The 24,049-nt window shown below is 36.8% G+C and overlaps 1 protein-coding gene across 2 annotated transcripts in view; it reads right to left on the bottom strand.

The window, feature by feature from the left end:
* The window catches only part of LOC133066493 (neuroendocrine protein 7B2), an 83,225-nt gene extending 59,595 nt beyond the window's left edge, over nt 1-23,630 (bottom strand). Inside the window, exons 1-12 of one of the 2 annotated variants that reach the window (XM_061157633.1) lie at nt 22,888-23,623; nt 18,863-18,933; nt 16,658-16,754; nt 15,893-16,146; nt 15,079-15,242; nt 14,765-14,911; nt 11,217-11,291; nt 9,969-10,133; nt 7,636-7,765; nt 7,064-7,181; nt 5,083-5,221; nt 155-4,559 (exon numbers count right to left, since the gene is read on the bottom strand). In XM_061157633.1, the coding sequence (XP_061013616.1) occupies nt 2,971-4,559; nt 5,083-5,221; nt 7,064-7,181; nt 7,636-7,765; nt 9,969-10,133; nt 11,217-11,291; nt 14,765-14,911; nt 15,079-15,242; nt 15,893-16,146; nt 16,658-16,754; nt 18,863-18,933; nt 22,888-23,025 (3,087 nt within the window). In that variant the 5' untranslated portion in view covers nt 23,026-23,623 and the 3' untranslated portion in view covers nt 155-2,970. Of the gene's footprint in view, nt 1-154; nt 4,560-5,082; nt 5,222-7,063; nt 7,182-7,635; nt 7,766-9,968; nt 10,134-11,216; nt 11,292-14,764; nt 14,912-15,078; nt 15,243-15,892; nt 16,147-16,657; nt 16,755-18,862; nt 18,934-22,887 lie in introns of those variants that run through there. The other variant, XM_061157638.1, reaches the window with a different exon arrangement.
* Between the last annotated feature and the right edge of the window lie 419 nt (nt 23,631-24,049).

Below are 24,049 nucleotides of genomic sequence, written 5' to 3'. Positions count from 1 at the left end.
TTTTATATTTAAGAGGAAACAGGTACTGGGGCACTGATAGGAGAGAGAAACAGAAGTTGAGGCCTTAAGAATATTTAATGATGGCAGTGATCAGGTATATTGAGTGCTTTCAGAAGACTTTTCATTGAGCAGGAAAATTATGGAGATATTTAATACAAGATGCTCTAAATTTCTGTTAAAGTGATAAACCAAAACCACATGAAAACCTCTAGGAATATTAGTTCTGAATGCTATTTCTAAACTTCCACACCAGCTATCAAGTAAGATTTCTTTTGCCTGAAATCATACTCTGCACACTGGAAAACATATCCATTTTTATTCTTTTCAAACACAAGAATTGAAATGTAAAACCATACGACGAATAAGTATTTCAGTTTCTTTCATCAAGACTGGGGATGTTAAATACTTGGAGATTAAGTACTTGGAGATCCCAGAGTAAATACCTTGATGAGGTTAGAATCCAGAATTCTGTATCCTTGTTCTGTCCCCAAATCCATTATCATCAACAGCAACTTTATGCAATCAAGAGGGGGCCTGCAAAATTCATCCATGACCTTTTGGTTTGAAGCCAGCCTCCTTCCTAGCACCTTTTCTTCCATGGATGGTCTTATGCTTCCAGCTTTTTATTTCAGCGCATGCTAACAGTGCAAAATAACAAATATATTGCCCATTGGTTCTAGGCTTAAAGACCATGCTGGATTTTAATATTTATTATTCACACATAATGAGGGTTTTTTCCAATTCTAAATTTTAATGTTTATTATCTTCATTTTGTGCCTGGAAAAACAGAAATGCCACTATAATTGACTGCCTTTGTGTTGAATGGAAATCTGACCAAACTACACTGTTCATGCTTCATATGAAATTTTATATTCTAAAAACAAAACCTTGTATGTTCTGAGCTTGATGATTTTCACAATCTTGTATCAAAAATTTTTAGTGATTTTAGAATGTTGTCAAGCGGTCTATTAAGTTCTATGTATAACTGTATTGTTTGTTGCCCATAATAACCAAATTAATATTAGAGTTTCATTTACTTGTAAGAATAAAATGAAAATAGTTTTTGGAGTTACCGCACATGCCCAGACTTTTAAGTATGTTTGTATATCATTTGATTAAATATCCCCATGAGATTAAAAACATTCTATTGTATAAGAAAAAATGAAAACATGAATACTAAATCAAGGCTAAAACTCAACTTTCCCAACTCTCCAGTTACATCTCCAAGCTTTGCACCTGCATAATCCTTTACTCTGTACTGCAGCTTTCAGCTAACAAAAAATGGAGTGACATGTGGGTAGTTTTTTTTTTTTTATAAATATCTTTTATTATTAATGATTAGTCTCTCAGAAAATCCACTGATTCAGGTGATTTGTACAGTTAATTTCTTGCCTTCTTACTGAATTAGGCTTTCAATTCAACATTTCACCTACTCCCATGGAAATCAAAGGACATTAATGCATTTAAAAAAATAAAGTTAAAAAGAACTGCTTGCAAAAACAAACATCTCAGAATTTAAGAATATTTTCTATATCTACTTACTATTAGAAATACCATCAACAGAAATGCATACCTGTATTAAAAACCTGTTTTGATGTCAGATAAACATGATGTTTCTATCTACAGATTTTAGTCTTTACATAATAAGTAATACTTCCTAATTCTGAGATAGGGTCAATTCCTAGGTAGTGATTATAGAAATGGGAAATAGCTTTTGAATAAGATGTACTGCTATCAAGGAGGGCTTGGTAAAGCAAACCTCTGATGACTTTAAATTCCTCCCACACATTCATACTGCCTGGTTGTTCTGAGCGGTGTGCAGTGTGGTTCTGTTCTGCCCTCACCTTTGAATGTGGCATTCTAACACCTGACCTGCAAAACCATCTTTAGTGATTGATTCTGCATGCATATTCCTTCTTCTAAAACTTAAATACACTCTACTGGTGATAGTATTCTGTCCTTAAAACTTTGTTATTTCTAATAATTTAAATATCAATTTAGATAGATTAGCTTGACAATTTGGATCAAATTCTAAAAGGTACTTTGAATTTCATTAGAGTCTCAGGCAAGTCATTTTCCAGAAAGTTATCTTTAATGTCTATGCTAAATAAATAACATTTACACACATGACAAAACCATCACAGGTTCTTGAAAGAATCCAAGGTAAATGTACAGAGGCGCATCAATTACTTCAAAGTCTAAAACCAAGCATCTGCATACAAGCAATCACTTTGATTAAAATCTTCCAAGCTTAATTACCCCTTCTTAAAAAATTTTAAATTCTATATTGGACAAAACAGATACAAATGTATTTGTGCAAATTAACTTTAAAAATGTAGTATGGCTTAAAAGTCATCTGTTATTTCTGTAGCCTCATACTATGTGAGCACACTTGAGTCATCGTCATTCTGCACCAGCCATTATTCTTAGTTCTAGGGACCACACTGTCACATCTATAGGCAATATAAACCTAATTACATCCAAAAGGAACAAAGGATTAAAATGCTATTGAAGCAAATTAATTTCTAGGGATTTTTAAAGACACTGAACATTAATGGAATTTGAGAAATAAGATCTGCAGGGCTTATCTCTCCCTCTGTGTGTTGAGATTTCTTGGAGAAACTTCATCTGACTTAGGAGTAACAAGAAATCAGCACAACTCATTCCATTCTATCACACATTAAAAAATAAAATCCATCCAATTCTCAAAAATTAACTTCTTATAAACCCAGTCAACAATTTCTTTAAGAAAGTAAAGTGTAACCTCTGCTTTAAGAGATCACAATAAAATTAAAGATAGCTTAAATATTGCCATAATTAAGAAAAACAAGAATTCAAGTTGCTTGTGCAATGAAATTAAATTCATCACATAACAATCATCCTGAGCTACAAACACATCATATTACCTTGCAAGTCATATCACCAATTGATAATTTTATATACATTAATGACAAGAACAACATTTACCAATTACAAGTCTACAGGTTTACTTGTTGGTAGTAGTTGAACTTTTCCAATAGGATTTTTTGGAGAACCTTTATACCAGATCCTCTCTTTTTCTGATGGTTTTCTAAGGACCCTGTTGCTTACGCTAGGGGGAATGACCTTATCATTACTTACAATAGATTTTACTATATCATGGTTTGTTAGATCATCCAAGGGAAACTTAATTTGATTATTAGATATCACTTCTTGTTTACAAACTCTGGTGGACCCAAGAGACGCATTCACAGAGTTTGGGTGCCTCTTCATTTGTAAGAAAGATGTAGAAGTTACCTCCATGCTTGATTTTGAAATCATATCAATATTTGACTGCTTGCAAGATGTAGACTTCTGTTCTTTAGGACCTGATCTGGTACATGGAAGGGAGGAATCTTTTGTCATAGTCATACTTTCTATACAAGAGGGAAGAGCACTCTCACAGCTCACTGATTTAACCAGAGGAGAAGCAGTATCACCAAGACTTGCTAATTTATGCCTTGGAGGAGGTCCACCATACTCCAACAAAGAATTGATTCTTCTCACTGACTGACGGACAGGCGTACGCTGAAACTTAAGAGGTGACTTAACTTTTGTCCTATTTGGTTCATTTAAAGAAAGTCTGTTAAACCACTGTATGTGGTCTGAAACCCTTCCATGCTCTGTCATTTGTAAACATTCAGAAACCGTTTCATCACGTGTTTCCACCAGTGACCGCTGTTTAATGATCCCCACAGGACTCGGTTCTGGCAGGTCTGCGCTACTGCACGTGCTCTGTTCCGAGGAAGAGGTGCTAGCCACAACCTCCCTAGAAGCTGTGTGTTTCAGTAAGTTCTCTTCAATCAAATTTTGATTATCCTTTAATTTAGTATTGAGGGTATCCCCTGGGGACTCTTGTTTCCTTACATGTTCATCACTGGGCAACTCTTGCTTGCTTAAATAATCTTTTGGTATATTCAAATGAATGTTGTTTTCCAGTTGTATCTTCATCTGAGTTGAGTAACATTTTATAGTGGCTTCTCTATCTGATTTTTGAGGCTGATGTAGTGAGAAGTCACTTTCTGAAAAGCTATTTTCATCGTTACTGGTACGGTGTCCATTTGATTCTATCACAGTCAAATTAGTTTTCAAGAGATTTTTCTCTGGGCTACCTTTGGTAGAAGATGTTTCATTGAATTTTACTTTCTCCACATTAGTTAATGGTGACTGCTTGTGATTTATCAATGCGTGAAGATTACTTCCAGATTCAGAAAATGCTTTCTGAATTTTCACCACAGTCTCTGTGGTCAAGTTATTTTCATCACCACTAAGAGAGCCGCCAGTTATGTTGTTATTGTGCGTACTGTGTACATTAGGAGGGGTAAGCTCGTATGAGCCAATAGGGGACTTTTCAACCATCATATCAGGCTCCAAAGAAGAGTCCTCCACCTCAAGAGTTCCATCTATTGGAGAAGCTTCATTTCCATCTACTTCTTGAAAATCTGAGTTAGTAGGTCCTATCCAAGACATCCGGTAATTTGTTCCACTTAGTCGCTCTGGAGTTATTAAGTTTTCCTCTGACTTACTGATCTTTTTCGAACCTAAAATAAAGCATTTCAGTGTTTTAAAACTTATATTTAACTTACTTTTGAAATGTTATTCAAATATATGATAAATACTAAGCATTTAATTCCGATAAATTAGATTTGTATTAAAAATAATTGTTTGTGATATATATGTATATGTATGGCTGAGTCCCTTTGCAGCTCACCTGAAACTGCCACAACATTGTTAACTGACTATACTCCAATACAAAATAAAAAGTTTAAAGTGTGGATAAAAAATGACAAGTCAATACAAAAAGTAATTTTTTAATGTATAAATAATAAACATTTTTGTTTTTACATCGTAAAGATCCAATTGTTCATATAAAAATACACCCCAATTCAAATATTTTCACTATTCAAACATGAATTTTCAAGTACTTAATACATTTTATCATTAAAAAAGCAACTAAAGGTTATATGTCAATTATCTCAATAAAATGGAAAGAAAACTAAAAAAAAAAAAAATTTTTAAAGTAGGTTTTTGGGGTAAAACTCTACCAATATCATGTAAACATACCTTTCTTTGTTAATCTTTCATCAGTATCTGGGCTAAAAAGCAGACCTGTTTTTACAGATTCAATCCTAGTTTTTAAACTTTGTTGATTTGCAAGTCGTCGACCAACATTTTCAGATCTTTTGACACCAGAACACTCATTCTGTACACAAAAAATTGAAAATGTTTTGGTTAAGAAATAAACCTTGTTAATTCAAAATATTAAGACAAACTATTGTTTTGTAGTTATCAAAATCATCTATAGCTAATTTTAAAAGGTAGATATATATAATTTAGGAATAATTTTATAGCAAACAATATATTTGCATGCATGCTGATGGAAATTATAAGCATTTGACTGGCTATTAATGGCTATTATTAGATCATAATATTAGCTATATTATGATCTAAAATAAAAACAGCCTCATACATTAATTAAAAAAAATTTTTTTTGTGGTGATTCTGTGCCCAGGACTGTTCACCAGAGTGAAAGAAAACAAAAACAGACCAAAATCTTACCCTCATGGAATTTACATTTCTGATGGGGAGATTTAGACCAGAGTAAGGCAGACAATAAATTATAATGTATAATATACAATACACAAAATGAAAAATGCTAGAAGGAAAAGTAAAACAGGGTAAAAAGGATATGGAGTGGTGAAGGGTGGGAGTATAATTTTTTTGTGGCCGGGGGGAGGTACAATTTTAAACACATTGATCTGAAGATGATTTGTGAGTAAAGAAAACAGAGTGAGTCATGAAGGTATAAGGGGAATGAACATTCCAGGGAGAGGAAAATGCCTCAACCTCTAATGCTGAAGCAAGTTTTGGCACATTCAAGAAATCACAAAGAGGCAGAAGTGAATGAAGTCAGATGAGCAGGGGAGGGTGGTAGAGGAGAGCTCCAAGAGGGAGGCCAGGAACAGACCATGTGGCGCACTGCAAATCAGTGTAAGAACTTTGACTTTTTTTTTTCGTGACAGAGAAGCGGGGAGCCACTGGAGGGTTCTGAAAAGGGGTGACATGACTTAACTCTGCTCTTTAGGGGATAATTTAGGCTCTAGTACTGCAGCAAAGTAGGAACTTTTTGTAGTAATCCAAGTTTTAAATGACATAACTCAAAAGGTTAGAAATAAAGTGCTGTGAAAAGTGGTCAGTCTGGATAGACCCTGGAAGCAGAAGTTAGACAGGATTCCCTAATGGTTTAGATGGTACGTGTGAGACAAAGTGAGGGGTCCAGAATGTCTGCATGGTTTTTGGCCTAAATGCTTGGAAGAATAAATTGCCATAACTGAGATGGTGAAGACTACAGGTAGAAGTATAGGTTGGAGAGAGGGAGGAGTGGAGAAGTAACAGCAGTGAAGAAATGCATCTCAGGAGCTCTATTAAGATGTCAGTACCTCCCAACTGGGAGGTCAAATAGGTAAATGTTAAGCAGTCAAGTTGTTCAGGAGAGCAATTTGGGCTAGAGATACAAATTTAAAGTCCTAAGTAAATACATGATATTTAGTTAGAGCTGATGATCACCTTGAGTGAGTGGAGTGAGAAAAGAAATCCAAGGGCAAAGCTTTGGCTTCTCCAGTATAAAGGAATTAGAAAATTAACTGGCAAAGAAGGAAGAAAATCAAAAGACTAAAATATCCTTGAAGCGAGGAAAGAAAATATGCCAAAGAAGAGCAAGTCATTAGCTGGGTTACATGTTGCTGATGGATTGAGTCCAATAAGGACTCATATTTGTCCACCTGTTTGAGCAGTGCTGAATTCATGAGTAATCTTGTGAGATCTATTTCAGTGAGAGTTGGGGATGAAAGCGTCACTGGAATTGATTTCAGGAGGATAGAAAAGGAGGAACTGGAGATAACTACTCAAGTGTAAATGCTTGGTATAAAGACGAGTTGAGAACAGGGCAGTAGATGGAAGAGAGACAGGGTTGAGAGGGCCTTTTAGCATCAATCTTCAGCTGTACACTAATATGAATAGCAGTGAAATGGTGAAAGACACTTACTCCATCTTTGCTGTTTCTCCCTAGATTAAATTTCAAACGAAGAGATCTTCGAACCTTATCTTTACGGCTGATTTTAGGAGAGAAGCAGCCTGCTTTTCCTGATTCCACCCTAGAAAGACTGAAATTAAAAACATCAGTTTACAGCATAAGAACTAGAGGAATTCCTACAAAATAAAGTTTGAAAGCCCAGAGCAAATCACATTGTTAATAACTGAATAGAGTAATAATTTTTTAGGTTTAAGATACCATACATGAACACATTGTATCTGCATAAAAAATGATTTTTCCTGTTGATCATAAGAGTTGAGTCACTTATAAACCAGAATCATTAGACTAGCTTTTTATATTAACAGGAAATTTAAAAATTACCCACATCAACATAAAATAGGATTTTAAACAGGCAAAATGGACTCAAATTAGGAATCTTTCTCGGAAGGATAGGCCCTAGATTAATAAGACTATAAAGGCAAAGGGGATTTTTAAAGATTATTATTCAAATATGATTCTCAATAGAAAGATAAAATATTTTTAAAGTATATATATCAAATTTTTACCCAACCTGGATAACTTACCTGCAAACTTTTTTGCTTGCAAGCCTTTTACTTCGCCTTAGCACATTTGTACTGATCAAATGGTTTCCACTGATGGCGACAGGAGAGAATGAACTCTGAGATGACCCTTCCGGGCTTGTATCACAGTGAACTATAAAAACAACCACATGTGATAGACCATACATACTTATTTTCTTTTCAAAGTATGAAATATTAACAGCAATTAGATTTAAAGTCTTAATTTCCATCGCTAAACAACAACAAATCACATAATCTCTGGTTAGAATCCTCAAGGGTCAAATAACCCAAGTTAACTAAAAAAGAAAAAAAAAAGCATTAATTTCTTCTTAGTTGCCAATTAAAGGTCAGATTAAACATTATTTTTATATTAAGAGTTTTACTTTAAACTCAATACTTACTTACAACGGAGAGGTGGGCACTACTGCAGTTTAGAGAAATAAGTTTTTGAGACAGACTGAGTTTGTCCACCACTTACTAAATGGCTTTAGGCTCTAAATTTGGATTTTTATGGTGAATATAAGTATTGCTATAATGTATATAAGATGTCTAGCACAGAACCTGGTGCATAAGATTAATTAATGCCATTATCAAAAATGAACTACTGAAAAGCAATTTAGTGTCTGAGTATGCAGTATGCATCTGCTAGCCAACCTGCTGTCTATCTGACTCCAGAGTGTAATTTGTCCAATATTTTTGTCCAATTTTTTTTTTGTCCAATATTTTTGACAAAAACTGACCCATAACACACATCTAACCACATGGTTACTGCCATGCTCCATGCTAACAAGTGGAGGTTACAAAAGCTCATTTTGATAAAGTTATTTAACACTATATCATGAAACCAACTATAATGAAAAAAATTAGGGGAAAAGTATTATGAGTTATGTGCAAAGGCTCCATATACATTTGACTTGTATTTGACTATTGCCCAGGATACACTCAGTGAACATGAACCCTCTAAACTTCTCACTGGTATTAATGAAGAATTTACACAGGTCCCCAGAGTTATCCATTACCGTGACTTTTGGGGTGCATTTGCCTTAAAAAAAAAAAAAAAAAAACTTGGAGGCAATATGATATATCAAATGTGACTCAGGTAGCTTTATTCTAGGGTCAGGAGCTTGGAGAGAAAGAGGTTTGTTTCCTGGGGAAGATATTGTATTACTAATAAACAAAGGCAAGAAAAACTCCAATGCACATCTGCCATTTGGAAATAGTCCTCCAAAGTGGAAAACTCTCTGAACATTAAAAATATACTAAGTTAAAGTTTATATCTCCAACCTGTAAATACCAGAACTACAGACATAGCTTCAGAGTTCTTATCATTACACTTTAATGAACCATAGAGAACCTGAAGGACTACAGAGAACAAGTTGCTATGCTGTTCACCTTTTAAAATAAAAGACAAGTAAAATGTAAAGCTTTTGGATAACAAACAAAACAGAGACTTTTGGGAAGAAGACCTCATAATCCAGCTAGCAAATTCAAAGTAGAACTCTTAACATTGTCTGAAAACAAAGAAAATCTAAAAGAATCTGAGACCACTCACATTTTGATTAAATGTGAGACAAATATGAGATGGAAGACTCTGGGCTTAGAGCTTCATTTCATTTTGGGTTGATCATAGTTTAATACGAGCCAACTTGTATTCTACACATACATGCTAAAGGAGCCAAGCCAATCCAAGATTACACTAACAAAAACCTGGTGTTCAAATTAGTGTGATTTTATTTTTCTCTGGAGGCTCTGGCTGGCCACATTAGGAGCTTGCAGTTCATTCAGAATAAAATGACGGAGCTGATAAAGGGACGTGGAAATCATGCCATAAGGAATGGTGTTAAATTTTAGCTCTTAGGGCTTTTAAAAAAGCTACTTGAGTATAAAACTAAAAATAGTACCCGTCCCCAACTAACCCACAATGATTACATTAATGGTAACACCCCCACTCTGAATTCAGAGACACTCAAATGCTGGTGACCTCAATTCAACACAAGGCAGTAATCTACTCACAGCCATAGATCCAGAAGTAACTAAAGCAGAATTCAGGATATTCAATCAGGTAAAACCTGAGCACCAGTACTATTCCTATTCACAGTGACCCATAGCTTTCAACAGGCAAGGCAGTAAAACACATACACACATACACATACACATTAATTATACTGAACCATACTGTCTATTTTAAAAGTTAGGGGACTTTACAAAATCCAGAGATTTGATAAAAAAGAGAATAAAATCTGCCTTCTAAAGGAATTATTATGAAATAGCACTTTGCCCAGGATAAGCACCCATGTTAATGTTTATAATCCAGTTATACAAATTCTATTTGTTACCTGATACTGGTGTAGAACTGCTATTGAAGAGATTACTTGGCAACAACTCAAAGTTAAAATTGTGCTTGATGGACTTCCTTTTCTTACTTGAGAAACCATGAGAATCTACCGGCAGTTTACGCTTAGCATTTGGTGTAAGAATTGTTGGTGAAACGGATAGCTGGGCTGAAAAAAAACAATTTGTTTTTTCTCCCAGAGCTGATAAAATACAAACACTTCATATAACTTCTTCTTATAAAGCTATTACTTAAAACTAACCAAAAATGGGGGGATGTTTACATTAGCATTATCACAAATATGTTAATAACTAAATTAACAGTATGCAATTACTTAAAGTCAAGTTGTAAAGAGGCAAGATTCTTAGTAACAGCTGAAACAAAAATTAATCTAAGTATTTTTGCTTTTCATAGTAACTATTAACCAATTAATGTCTTCAATCTGGAAAATGAAACAATCAAATTTTCTATTACCAGGTTAAATAATTTTAGCCACAAGCAAATCAAAATAAAAAACTGGAACAAACAGTAATAATTTTCTGGTTCTGAAATAAAAATGAGATTGAGTTTTTCGGTCTCACATGCTCAGTAGCATCCAACTTGCAAATGGAAGAACATGACTTAGAAGATCACAGATATAAAACAGACTAAAATATTGTATACGTATGACTGAGTCCCTCAGCTGTTCACCTGAAACTATCACAACACTGTTAATTGGCTGTACCCCAAAACAAAATTAAAAGTTCAAAGAAAAAAAAAAAGAAAATTAAAAAAAAAGAAACAAAAAAAACACAGACTAAAATAAATTCTTACCTATAATATTAGGTTCAACATATCCACTGTAATTATACATGTAATCACATATATATCCAATGTCATAATACAGTATTATAGTACAAATCTCCACTAAAAATTACACTTGGAATTGGTTAAACAAAATAAATCAGGTAATTATTATCACAATTAATTTCTGTATAATATACATGAAAGTGTGAAACTGTTAGTCATTCAGTCATGTTTGACTCTTTGTGACCCCATGGACTGTGGCCCACCAGGCTCCTTTGTCCATGGGATTCTCTAGGCGAGAATACTGGAGTCGGGTGCCATTCCCTTCTCCAGGGGGTCTACCAGACCCAGGGATAGAACCTGGGTCTCCTGCAATACAGGCAGATTCTTTACCATCTGAGCCAACAGGGAAGCCTATAATGTACACATATAAATGTCCAAGTAAATAAAAATATATAATACCTACCAATTCTTTCCTGTTGAGGTGTAATAGAAGGTGTCCTGTTAGATTTAAATTTATTTAATGCTCCACTAACAAAATCTGAAATGCAAGGCATATATAATCATATAATCAATTATAACAACATTTACCTATCTTTCATCAATAATTCATAAATAAACAGGAAAACATTAAATACAGAATGAACTGTAAAACAAGTAACTAAAATGTATAAAATGCATACAATGTATAAAAGAGTACAGAAGAGGGTATCATTATGTTTTGAGGAAGGGAAGAAATGGCAGCAAGAGAGAAAGCTTGGAAAGGGAAATAAAACCTTGTAGGTGTTGATTAGGTAGAAGGTAAAATTCAGGCTAGGTGACTAGCATATGCAAAGGCATGTAAGAAAAAACAGAATTTATGTATACTAGAAGCCAGGAGTTTGATACAGCTAGAGCAACTAGTGAACTGTGGATATGGTTAAGAGATAAGTCTTGTAAGGAAAACAAGGCTGTATATAATTTTGAAGAATCTGAACTTCTCCAAAGGGAAAAAGGAACAAAACCATCATTTTTGCACTTTGACAGCAGTATGATAGATTAGTTGGGGGTAGGGTGTATGTGTGTGTGTTGGGGCAGGGGGTGTGTGTGTGGGTGTGTGTGTGTAAGCCTCCTTGGAGATAGGCAAACTAGCTAAAGGTTCTTCTAACTATTTTATTCAGTCATTCAACAAATATATATTTTGTACCTATTATGTGTCAGACACAATGACGATACAACAGTAGCCAAAATATGAAACAGTGACCTTTATGAAACTTTCTATTGGAGGAAGCAAACATTAAATATAATAAGCAAATAAATACCTATCGAAAAATGGGTAAACAGCGTGAAGTACAAATATTAACAACAGATTTAAATCGTGGAGGTATCCTTGAGGAAGTGGTATTTCAGGTGAGACCTGAAGGAAGAATGGGAATTAGCCAGGCAAGAGAAGAGGCTCTGAACTGAGGTAGGTCCTGTGGATACAGAGACAGTAATAAAGGTATTTACGAGATCAGAGTGATAAGACTTGGTAGACAGTAGGATATGGGAATGAGAAGAGCAGATAAGAACACGTAGAATTCTAATTTTGATGACTAAGGACAAGCCAGGACAGATTGGAATGACATGACATACTCAAAATATTGAAAGATAAAAACTGTCAGCTATATTACTCAGATAAGCAGGAGAAATAGCTTCCCAGACAAACAGAAGCTGAGGGAGTTCATCAGTGCTACACCTGCCTTACAAAAATGTTGAAAGGAACTCTTCTACCAGAAACAAAATGCAAAAGTAAACAAAGCTTTGAGTAAGAGGATAAACAGAATCAGAAAATTGCAACTCTGTATCAGAATAAGCTGTCAAATAATTCTATATTAAAGGTTAAAGGGAAAAAAGCAGTAAAACTGTAGCTACTTCAATTTGGTAGTGAACACACAACATAAAGACATAATTTGAGACAACAAAAACACAAAAGAGGAAGAGGATGACATTCATATAAGCAAGTGAAGGTAATAAGATGCTATTGGCAGAAAAAGAACTATTTCATCTACAAGACAATTGGTACCAACTTCACAGTAACCACAAAACATAAATCTAGAGCAGAGACACAAAACATGAAAGAGAAAACAGAAAAACACCATAGAACAAAATGGAAGACAGAAACACAAAGAAAAAGAAACAATGGACAAATAGAACAACCAGAAAACAGTATTAGTTTAGGCAGTACTAAGTTTTTACCTGTTAATAATCATCCTAAATGTGAAAGTGAAAGGGCCACTCAGTCAAGTCTGGCTTTTCTACCCCATGAACTGCAGCCTGCCAGGCTCCTCTGTCCCTGGGATTCTCCAGGCTAGAACACTGAAGTGGGTTGCCATTCCCTTCTCCAGGGGATCTTCCTGACCCAGGGATCAAACCCAGGTCTCCTGTACTGCAGGCAGATTCTTTACCATCTGAGTCACCAGGGAAGCCCAAGACTACTGGGATGGGCAGCTATTCCTTCTTCAGGGGATCTTCCTGACCCAGGGACCAAACCCAGGTCTCCTGCACTGCAGGCAGATTCTTTACCATCTGAGTCACAGTGTACATGGATTGAATTCGCTGATCAAGATACAGAGTGGCTGAATGGATTAAAAAACAAAACCCTGCCTCCAGGAGACTTACCCCGGCTCAAAGATAGATACAGGCTCAAAGTGAAGGGATGGAAGGTGATACTCCAAGGAAACGGCAGCCAAAAGAATGTGGGTAAATGGAGGTGTATGTACGTGCTCAGTTGCTATGCCGTGTCCGACTCTTTGCAACCCCATGGACTGTAGCCCACCGGGCTCCTCTGTCCATGGTTATTTCCCAGACTAGAATACTGGAGTGGGTTGCCATTTCCTTCTCTGGGGAATCTTCCTGATCCAGGTTTCAAACCCACACCTCCTACATTAGCAGGCAGATGCTTTACCAATGAGCCAGCAGGGAAGCCAAAAGGAGTCCAGAAATAAACCCATATATACATATATGAAAAATTAACTTATGACAAAGGAATATAAAATGGAGAGAGAAAAGTCTTCTCAAAAATGGTGTTGGGAAAACCAGACAGTCACATGCAAAAGAAGGAAATTAAACCACCGTCTTACATTACAGACAAAAATCTTATCAAAATGGATTAAAGGTCTGAATGTAAGATCTGAAACCATAAAACTCCTAGAGGAAAACATTGGCAGTAGCCTATGTGACATCAGTTTTATCAAAGGACAACCTACTAAATAGGAGAAGATATCTGCAAATCACTTATCTGATAAGTGGTTAATATCCAAAATATATAAAGAACTGATATAATTCAACAACAACCACCAAAAAAAAAAAACAACCCAGTCAAAAAATAGGCAGAGGAACTCAATAGACATTTCTCTAAAGACACACACATGGCCACCAGGCACATGAAAAGATGTCCAAAATTATTAACTATTAGGGAAATGCAAATCAAAACCACGAGACACTACCTTACAACTGTTAAAATGGTTGTTATCAAACAGGCGAGAAAGAAGAAGTGTTGGAGAGGATGTGGAGAAAAGGGAGCCCCATATACTGTTGGTGCGAATGTAAATTGGTGCAGCCACTATGGAAAACATTACGGAGACTCCTCAAAAAAAATTAAGAATAGTGGTATTCATTATATATGTACATACTACATCTTTATTATTCATCCATTGATGGATACTTAAGGTTATTTCCTTATCTTGGTTATTGAAAATAATTCTGTGATGAACATAAGGGTGCATATGTCTTCTCAAATTAGTGTTTTCATATTCTTTGGATAAATACCTTGATATGGGATGGATCATAAGTATTTTGTTACAGAACAAAGAAGGTACAAGGAAAATCTACAAGGAAGGCAAGAAGAAAGAGAAGGTGGGAATGCCATACAAGCCAAAAGATTCAAAAAAGCAATGGGACAGTTAATAGCTTATGTTTTTTTTATGTTGAAACACATTTCAGGCAAACGCAAATTGCCGTGCCTCCACATATGGGACTGCCATGACCACTTACCTCCTACACTTTGTCTTCGTTTTCTCTTACAGTCACCAGGAGTTTCGTAATCGCCTTCTTCAAAGCCTTCTAGCGATGTAGTAGCACAGAGACCATCAATACCCAACATCGCTGGTATCCTTTCTAGGATAAAATCTGGAACATGCCCTAAACAAAAATGCTTACAATCAAGATTTTTCCTCTACCCACCCCTCAAAATGTTTAAATAGTACATAACCACTTCCTAACAGTTGTCTTGGTGGCTCACTTAGAAAAAGCTGGGACCTCCCTCATTTAAACAAATTCTGTTACTTAAGAATGCAACTACATCTTACCAATATCTGATGCATAATCAATAAAAGTTTGTACTACTGCAGCCTGTAATCGTAGCTTTTTTTCTGTGTTAGCAGACATCTTTTCATGTCCTTCACTTGTCTGAAGAAGATTTGGTGCAAATATTACAGCAAGATTGCTGCTATCCATCTTATTCTCACTGGACCTTAAATGAAAAAAGTTTTATAAGATGGAGTCAAAGATAAAAATACAGAGTTAAATAACACTGAGCACATTCTGAAGACCTCTCACTTTACCAGTTAAACACAAACCAAGATACAGTTACCCCTCACCTACCCATCTACATGACTGACTTTAAATAAGACAGAATCAGAAATACACAGCCTCCGTGTGCTTAAATATATGTCATGAAAACACTGCTACCCCTAGAGTCCACACTTTTTTCCCCCACACAAATTGAACACATTTCTTTGATTTTCACATACAGAAAATTCAAAGTTACTGAAGGCAGTAAGTATGTTTAGAACAAACAGGCTCAATGACAGCCAGGAGAAGGGACAAATTGAAAAGCAAACCACAAACATTTTAAAAACATAGTAATCATTAGAAGCCATTTAATGGCCTCAGAATCCTATAACACTAATAAGCCATTAACGCATTCACAATGGCAACCCCAGGACAGCAAGGAAATATTACATATTTTTCATTGTACAGGATAAACTTCTTATAGTAAGGAAAAATATAATATCTCTAAGAAAAATTTCTATTCCAAATGAAATCTATTATCATAAGGGTAAATCTAGCTAGTTGAGAAATTAAACTGTCATCTCCCAAAAACTTTTATTTACTACTTACCTAAGAGAAACTTTCCTGAGAAACTTAAAGAAGTATCTTAATATATCAATTGTGTGGTCAGCCATAAGACAGGAGAGCAACAATGTAGCTTTATTCTTCTCTTCTGTTTTTAATTGTTGAGCTTTGAAAAGTGCTTCATGCAAATCAGCTGGGAGAATGGGCTCTGGCAATTCTCTAAAAAACTGCTTCAGAAGTCCCGCGGTATCACAAGGAGGTGCAGAAGACAGGCATCTTTCACCATGATCGAGTTTATTCTAAAATAAATATAATCATTTTGAGTACTCTGGGGCTTGAGGGTTTAACGCAAATAAAGTATCCTTCCTTATACTCTAAAGAGCTTTCTTTAATGAATTTCTCTTAACTCTTGTTTTAGTATATATCACTACTTTTTAGAAGGCTAAAAACAAAATTTTAAATGAACTTTCATTTCCTATAGTACACAGGGACAAGGACCATGAGTTTGAAAGTACTCTGAAAATTTTTAAAGCATTATATAAATAGCTTGATTGTGAAAATCATTTCACAACATATAGGTATATCGAAACATCAGGTTGTATGCCTTAAATATATTTGTCAATTATACCTCAATTTTTTAAAAAAAGGATTATATAAACGATACACACTTTGGAAAAAGGTTCTTCTGTTATGAAAAAAAGCTATTTGCAAACTCAATTTCTGTCAATAATTCATGTACTAATTCTAAATATTTCGATCCTAAAAACCAAATCAAAGAGGGGTACAAATATAGTTCAAGAATATGCTTACCTTTAGTGCTTTTAGACGAATAACAGATCCTGATTTCCTAAAAAGCCCTTCTGTATGAACATGCTCTTCTAAAGACGTGCAAGCATCAACAAGAAAACTGAAAGACAGAACTCTTCTCAGGTGGCAAGATGCACAAATCCTCTGCAATCAAACTCATCCCCATTACTCCATCAAAGTCACTAATGGCCTCTGCCTTGCCAAATCCAGAGTCAAGTCACTGTCTTTATCTTGCTTGATACTTGACCACTCCTGATGATCTTGAAAATACTGTTTTTCATTACACTTACTCCTTTGTAAGTAATGTAAGTAACTCCTTGTCTGCCTGACTGCTCCTTCTCAAACTTCTTTTCTGGTTCTTCTTTTTCTGCCAGACTTCTCCATCCTAAGATCACCCAGGGCTCCAAAGCCTTCTTTTCTTTACCTATTCTCTTTCCACAGGTGATCTTGCACAACACACATAGCTTAAAAAACCTAGCATCTGCACATTTGCCCAAAAATAAGGGAAGGTTTTTTTTCCCCTCATCAATATTACCTCTCAGAAAGTCGGATAAATTGATCCCAGTCCTTACAACCCTTCTCATGTTTTTAGAGGTGTGTGCTCAATTTCTTTATACTGAATAATTTTTAACAATCAATATTGGCTTTATATGCTTAGTTAACAGCTGGTAACACAAATTTGAATGGATGTCAGCTGCAAGAAAATGAAGGCATTCTACTGATGCAGAGTGGCTGAATGTTGCAGAGAGTTACTGACAGAAAAGTTTTCTTTTTAAAAAAGCAGGCAATATATATGGAATTTTAAAAGATGGTAATGATAACCCTATATGCAAAACAGAAAAAGAGACACAGATATACAAAACAGACTTTTGGACTCTGTGGGAGAAGGTGAGGGTGGGATGTTCGGAGAGAATAGCATTGAAACAAGTATACTATCAGGGTGAAACAGATCACCAGCCCAGGTTGGATGCCTGAGACAAGTGCTCAGGGCTGGTGCACTGGGAAGACCCAGAGGGATGGGATGGAGAGGGAGGTGGGATGGGGATGGGGAACATATGTAAATCCATGGCTGATTCATGTCAATGTATGGCAAAAACCACTACAATATTGTAAAGTAATTAGCCTCCAACTAATAAAAATAAATGAGAAAAAAAAAAAAAACAACAGCAGGCAAACAAATTACAACAAAGATTTAGTCATTATTACTAGGGACATGGGGCTTCACAGGTAGCACTAGTGGTAAGGATCCCGCCTGCCAATGCAGGAAACATAAGAGAGATGGGTTTGATCCATGGGTTGGGAAGATGCCCTAGAGGAGGGCATGGCCACCTACTTCAGTATTCCTGCCAGTATAATCCCATGGGCAGAGGAGCCTGGCGGGCTACAGTCCATGGGATCACAAAGTCGGACACGTCTGAAGTGACTAAGCATGCACACACACACTAGGGTTATGACTGCAATTCTAAATGTTAAATATCATCATAAAAACGCCTTTCATAGGCCATCTAAAAGGCAAAATACTAAGTGGCTACCTCATGAAGACTGTGAATCTACAGTGTGAGTGAGGGAAAATTGTCCTAAGGCAAAAAGGTGTTCAAAAGCTTTTGGAGAATGCATCAACTAAAAACTTAGGTTATTGGACAATAGTAGCCAGAATAAACCCTATTTTGGATAGAGAAGAAATGAATTAGTAAGAGCTAAGGTAGTTTGTTTATATTACGCACTTTTAAACTATTTTCTTAAGACGTAAACTTCCCTAGTAATTTCTGATGCAGTTAGTCCAAAAAGTTATTTACCAATAGTGACATAAAAAAGTTCAAGGGTTACATAATTTATATTCACAAATACCCCAAAAGCTTAAATACTTTTATCCAACATGTCTAAAACAAAAAATAAAAATTATAACAGAATTTATAGTTTACTATATCACTGAGTATAATCAGAACAGCAGTGAAAAGACTGATAGAGAACCAAAAATTCTTGTTTCTAACATTTATTCATTACTGAACCTTAAAATTCAATCCTGAAAATGAATACAAATTAAAAAGTTAGAATAAGAAAAATTAAAAAAAAACAACTTTTAATCTGAGTAAATGTTGAGAAATAAAATCATTTGCTAGTTCCAACTAATTGTGTGCATCAATTAACTATTTTCATACATTCAAATAGTAGTTTGAAATATTTGCTGTCATTTCAAACTTTGCTCACCTTGGAATATGTCCATATTCTGGTACAACGGACTGGGGCAATGCATTTAATGGTACTCCAAATATTTTACCCTAGAATGACAAATTCAGTTACTCTAACACAAATATTAGGCTCAATATAAGCTTTCTTAAATATTAGGTAAATTAAAAATTTCAAAAAATAAAACAAGATAGCAGAAATAAACTATTAGTCAAGACATAGAAAACAATTACATCAAGACTTGTTAAAAAGTAACTACTGAATACTAAGATACTAGGTGCTGGGAGTACAAAAACAGTCACTTTGCACTTAAGCAAGGAAGCAAATTCCCTGTTTCCAGTCCCACAATGGAAAATCAATCCATTTAGTGTTCAGTCAGGAAATTCTTACACAGAATTTGGCCCAAAATACTAACATTTCTGGAAAATACTACAAGCTCCTTCGGTAACTACATATAAACACTGACCTTAAACTTTCTATTGGTCACCTTCTAAACATTTCCTAACTTGAACAGAAGGCCAAATCGACTGATCCGACCCAGGGATTGAACCCCCACATCTCTGGCGTCTCCTGCATTGGCAGGCAGAGTCTTTACACTGCGCCACCTGGGAACCCTTTCCACATTCCCGGAGAGGACTGAGCAATCTGCTCTGGATATCGAAGGAAAGGATTTTGTAAACAATTTAAATTTTATTTCACACTTTGAAAACCATTTTTAAGTCACAATAGAATGTATTACCTTCAAACTTTAATTCATTTGAAGATCCCAAGAGTATATCCACATGTTGATTGAGTATGCGTACCTCTGAATAAAGAATCTACCACTATTTTTGGGCATATATTCAAACTTTAAAAATGAGTCACTGTTTAAGAAGCCTGTAGCAATACCTTGGACTTGAATTTATTTTTAATTCAAGCCTGTACATGTCTGCTTATATAAAATTATATTAAGTGGGCACACCTAATCACATATGTTAATTTATTTTAGATACATCTGCTCTCCCTGAATGCTCTTGAAGCACTTAACATTTTTAAAGCATATTTTAACATTTAACTTTTATTAACAATAATAAATCATTCAGGGAATTTCCTGGCAGTCCAGTGGTTAGGACTCACTGCTTTGAGTCAGGGTTCCATCCCTCGTGGAACTAAGATTCTGCAAGCTGCATTACATGGCAAAACCATTCACCTTAATGATCTGACAAAATCTTACTAGTCCTTTTTCAAGCATCTGGTTCAATTTAATTGATGAATATAGAAAAGAGAGCAACGGAGTTCCAGAAAAACATCTACTTCTGCTTCATTGACTATGCTAAAGCCTTTGACTGTGTGGATCATAACAAAATGGAAAATTCTTAAAGAGCTAGGAGTGCCATACCACCTTACCCGTCTCCTGAGAAACCTGTATCGGGCCAAGAAGCAATTGTTAGAACCGCACATGGAAAAACTAACTGGTTCAAAATTGGGAAACGAATATGACAAGGCAGTATGTTGTCATCTGCTTATTTAACTTCTATGCAGAGTACATCATGCGAAATCCCAGGCTGGATGAATCAATCACAAGCTGGAATCAAGATTGCTGGGAGGAATATCAACAACCTCAGATATGCAGATGATACTACTCTAACGCTGAAGCTGAAGAAGCTCCAATACTTTAGACACCTGACTCACTGGAAAAGACCCTGATGCTTGGAAAGACTGAGGGCAGGAGGAGAAGGGGGTGACAGAGAATGAGATGGTGGAACAGCATTATGGATTCAATGGACATGAGTTTGAGCAAATTCCAGGAGATAGTCAAGGACAGGGAGGACTGGAGTGCTGCAGTCCATGGAGTCAAAAAGAGCTGGCCATGACTTAGTGACGGAACAACAACAAAAGGGGCAGAGCAGAAAAGAGGAACAGAGATCTGAACCCTGGGGAAGATCCACACTTAAGGAATAGAAGAAAAAGGGAGCTGATGAAGGAGATGGAAGAGGGGTGGGCAACTAAACAGTAACAACAACCACTCTGATGGCACAAAGTGAAGAGGAACTAAAGAGCCTCTTGATGGGTGTGAAAAGAGGAGTGAAAAAGCTGGCCTGAAACTCAACTTTTAAAAACCGAAAGATCATGGCATCCGGCCCCATCACAAATAGGAAGGGGAAAGGGGAAGCAGTAACATTTTATTTTCTTGGGCTACAAAATCACTGCAGATGATGATTGCAGCCATGAAATTAAGACTCTTGCTCCTTGGTAGGAAAGCTATGACAAACCCAGACAACGTATTAAAAAGCAGCAACATCACTTTGCCAGCAAAGGTCCGTCTAGTCAAGCTATGGTTTTTCCAGTATTCATGTACAGATGTGAGAGTTGATCCACAAAGAAGGCAGAGTGCCAAAGAATTGATGCTTTCAAGCTGTGGTGCTACAGAGGACCCCTGAGAGTCCCTTGGACTGCAAGGAGATCAAACCAGTCAATCATAAAGGAAAGCAACCCTAAATATTCATTGGAAGGACTGATGCTGAAGCTGAAGCTCCAATACTTAGGCCACCTGATTTGGAAGAGCTGACTCATTGGAAAAGGCCCCGATCAGGGACTAATTTCCCACATGCTACAAGGTGCAGCCAAAAAAAATTTTAAGGAAAAAAAAAATTATGTTAGTATAGGCAACCCCTTATTTGGGTAAATCAGAATTTTCTTGATACTACACAATTAAACAAAATGCAAAAATAAATCATATGCCGAAGCTGAAGTTTACAAATGTCATACATACCTAGAACTCAGAGTTGGTGTGTTTTTTTTTGTTCATTACACACAATAATTGACTTCACAAATAAGTGCTATAATTTAATCTCATAAAACTAATAACATGCTTTTAAAATTTAATAGAACACCATTTACAATATCATCTTTAAAAAGATGCCTAGCACTTTTCATAAAGAGCTCAAAACTCTCATTAGAAAATAAAACACCAAAGAGCTAAAGAAATCTAGTATTTAAATAATTACCTAACATGTTAGATCTCATAACACAATAATCTTCTGTATTTCTCTACTTTATTAGGGTTTCTAGCATGACTACTAATTTGAAATGTAGACCTCTTATTATCATAACAACTGGATGAATAAATAAGTGGCATGTGACAGGCACTGTGTGCTAGTCTTATCTACAAATCTTATTTTTTAACTCCCCCAAACAACTCAAGGAGAGATACCATTCCAATTTTATAGAGTAGGAAACTGAGGCTTAGGACAAGCAGCCCAAGATCACACCCCAAATAGGAGGAGAGCATGAATCAAACACAAATCAAAGTCTATCTGACTCTAGAAGCAAAGTGTCAGCTTTCCTTAGAGGTAAGAAAAAGAAATATGCACACAAATTCTTTCACACACTTACAAACCTACTTAAAAGATCTTAAAAGAAAGTACCATGTAATTAGGTGTGTATATATATAAGGTATATATTTATATATAAATATAAAACAAAATCCTTATATGCAACTTATTTTTCACAATGAAATTCTTGAGGATTCTGTACAAATATTAAAATCTCATTCAAAATCCCCTTACCTCAACCACCCAAAAATCAACTGCTTCTGAACTATTCCACTGTGGTTTCTCAATTTACTCATTTAAAGCCTATTCCTAATGCTATCACATCTCCTCATTTACTGATTCATTTAGAAAATGTACTGGTATCCCTTGTCCCTCTCCAAATATTACTCAACAGTGGTGAAAGTGTGTCTCCCTCCCCACGTGCGACTTGTTCAAAATACTAAGTTGGCAATTTCTGGAGACATTTTTAATTGTCACAACTGGGACACTCTATTGGCCTCTCGTGTGTAGAAGCCAATGCTGCTAAAGATCCTATGATGTACACAACAGCTAACCCCTAGGCCCCTCAAAGAATTATCTAGTTCAAAATGTCAATGTTGCTGCGGTTGATACACTTAAACATACTCTTTTGGATCCATACAGAAAGAACATTTTAGCATGACCTGGTAATAAGCGACGGTCCAGAATGCGCCCCCTGCCCCTAAAATCTAAACCTCTTTCCCCAGAACTTACCACTATTTCCGTGGTTGCTGTTTCCGGTCTCCTGCGATCGCTCTGCGCCCGGCCACCCTTGACCTTAATTCCATAGGCAGCCCGAAGCTGCTGCACAACCGCCAAACGCACCAACCTCTGATCCCACATCCCGGACATGTCGCTCACTCTCCGAGGTGCGATCTGAGTCCTGATCCTCTTTCGCCACCAAGCCTTCCAGTTTCCAAACACTCTCAGTTTTGCGCTCAGCTCCCCTGCCTTCCGGCCCCGGACCCCAGCCACTTCCACGGCTTTTTCCTCGATCCTCTATACACTTCCACCGACCCTTCTCTTAGCCCTGTGCCACCCCTCACCTTCCCTTCACTTTCACTGGCCTTCTTTCTTGTCACTTAATCGTTTCAGCTACTTACATAGATTTCCCTTCTTTTTCTCAGATCCTTGCAGCACGCCTGTTACCAGCTTCTCACTACTTCCAGCCACTCTCTTCCAAACCTCCCTTTGTCCTGTCTCTCTCCGACCAGTAAAGCCTACCCTTCTTTTCGCCCTCCTTACCCCCGCAGGCTCGGCTGAGCGTCTGTCCCTGCGACCCCACGCCCCCCACCCTAGCCCAGCCCCCGGACCAGCCGGCTGCTCAGGGGCCTCTCCCAGTCCCGGTCCCCGCCCGGGCTGGTGGCCGCCGTCACCCCGTTTCACAGGCTGCTCCCTCCCTCCCCCATCAGCCTGCCGGCTGCCCCGGCCAGCACATCCCGGTGCGCTTACTGAAGTCGAGCGACCCTCCTCATTCCTCCGCCCCCACCGCCTCTGCAGACACCCAAGGTGCCGCGGCCGGCCCACCCTCGCTTTCAGCCCAGGCTCAAATGGCAGCGCCAAACAGCGCTCCGCACTCTGATTGGTCCGCTCCTCTTTTCAAAATCAGGACCCCGGAGGGTGGCCAGGAGCTGCCTGTCCAGGCGTTACCGGGTTACCGGCCGGGGGCGGGCGGCGGGGTGGGGCACGAAGGGTGCGGAGGGCAAAACTAAGAAACACGGAAAGAAAAATGGGTTCCACTTGCTCCTTCTTAGCCATAATTTATAGAGAAATACTGTCTATTGTGTATTTTAAAACACCTGGTCTGAACCTGAGATAATATATTTGGGGAAATGTAGTAGACACCTCATTCTCTTTTTTTTTTTTTTTAAGATCT

This window comes from Dama dama, chromosome 12 (genome assembly GCF_033118175.1).
Source record: "Dama dama isolate Ldn47 chromosome 12, ASM3311817v1, whole genome shotgun sequence".
NCBI classification, from domain to species: domain Eukaryota; kingdom Metazoa; phylum Chordata; class Mammalia; order Artiodactyla; family Cervidae; genus Dama; species Dama dama.
The sequence above is the reverse complement of the archived record's forward strand: the minus strand, read 5'-3'. Positions and strand labels throughout refer to the sequence as shown.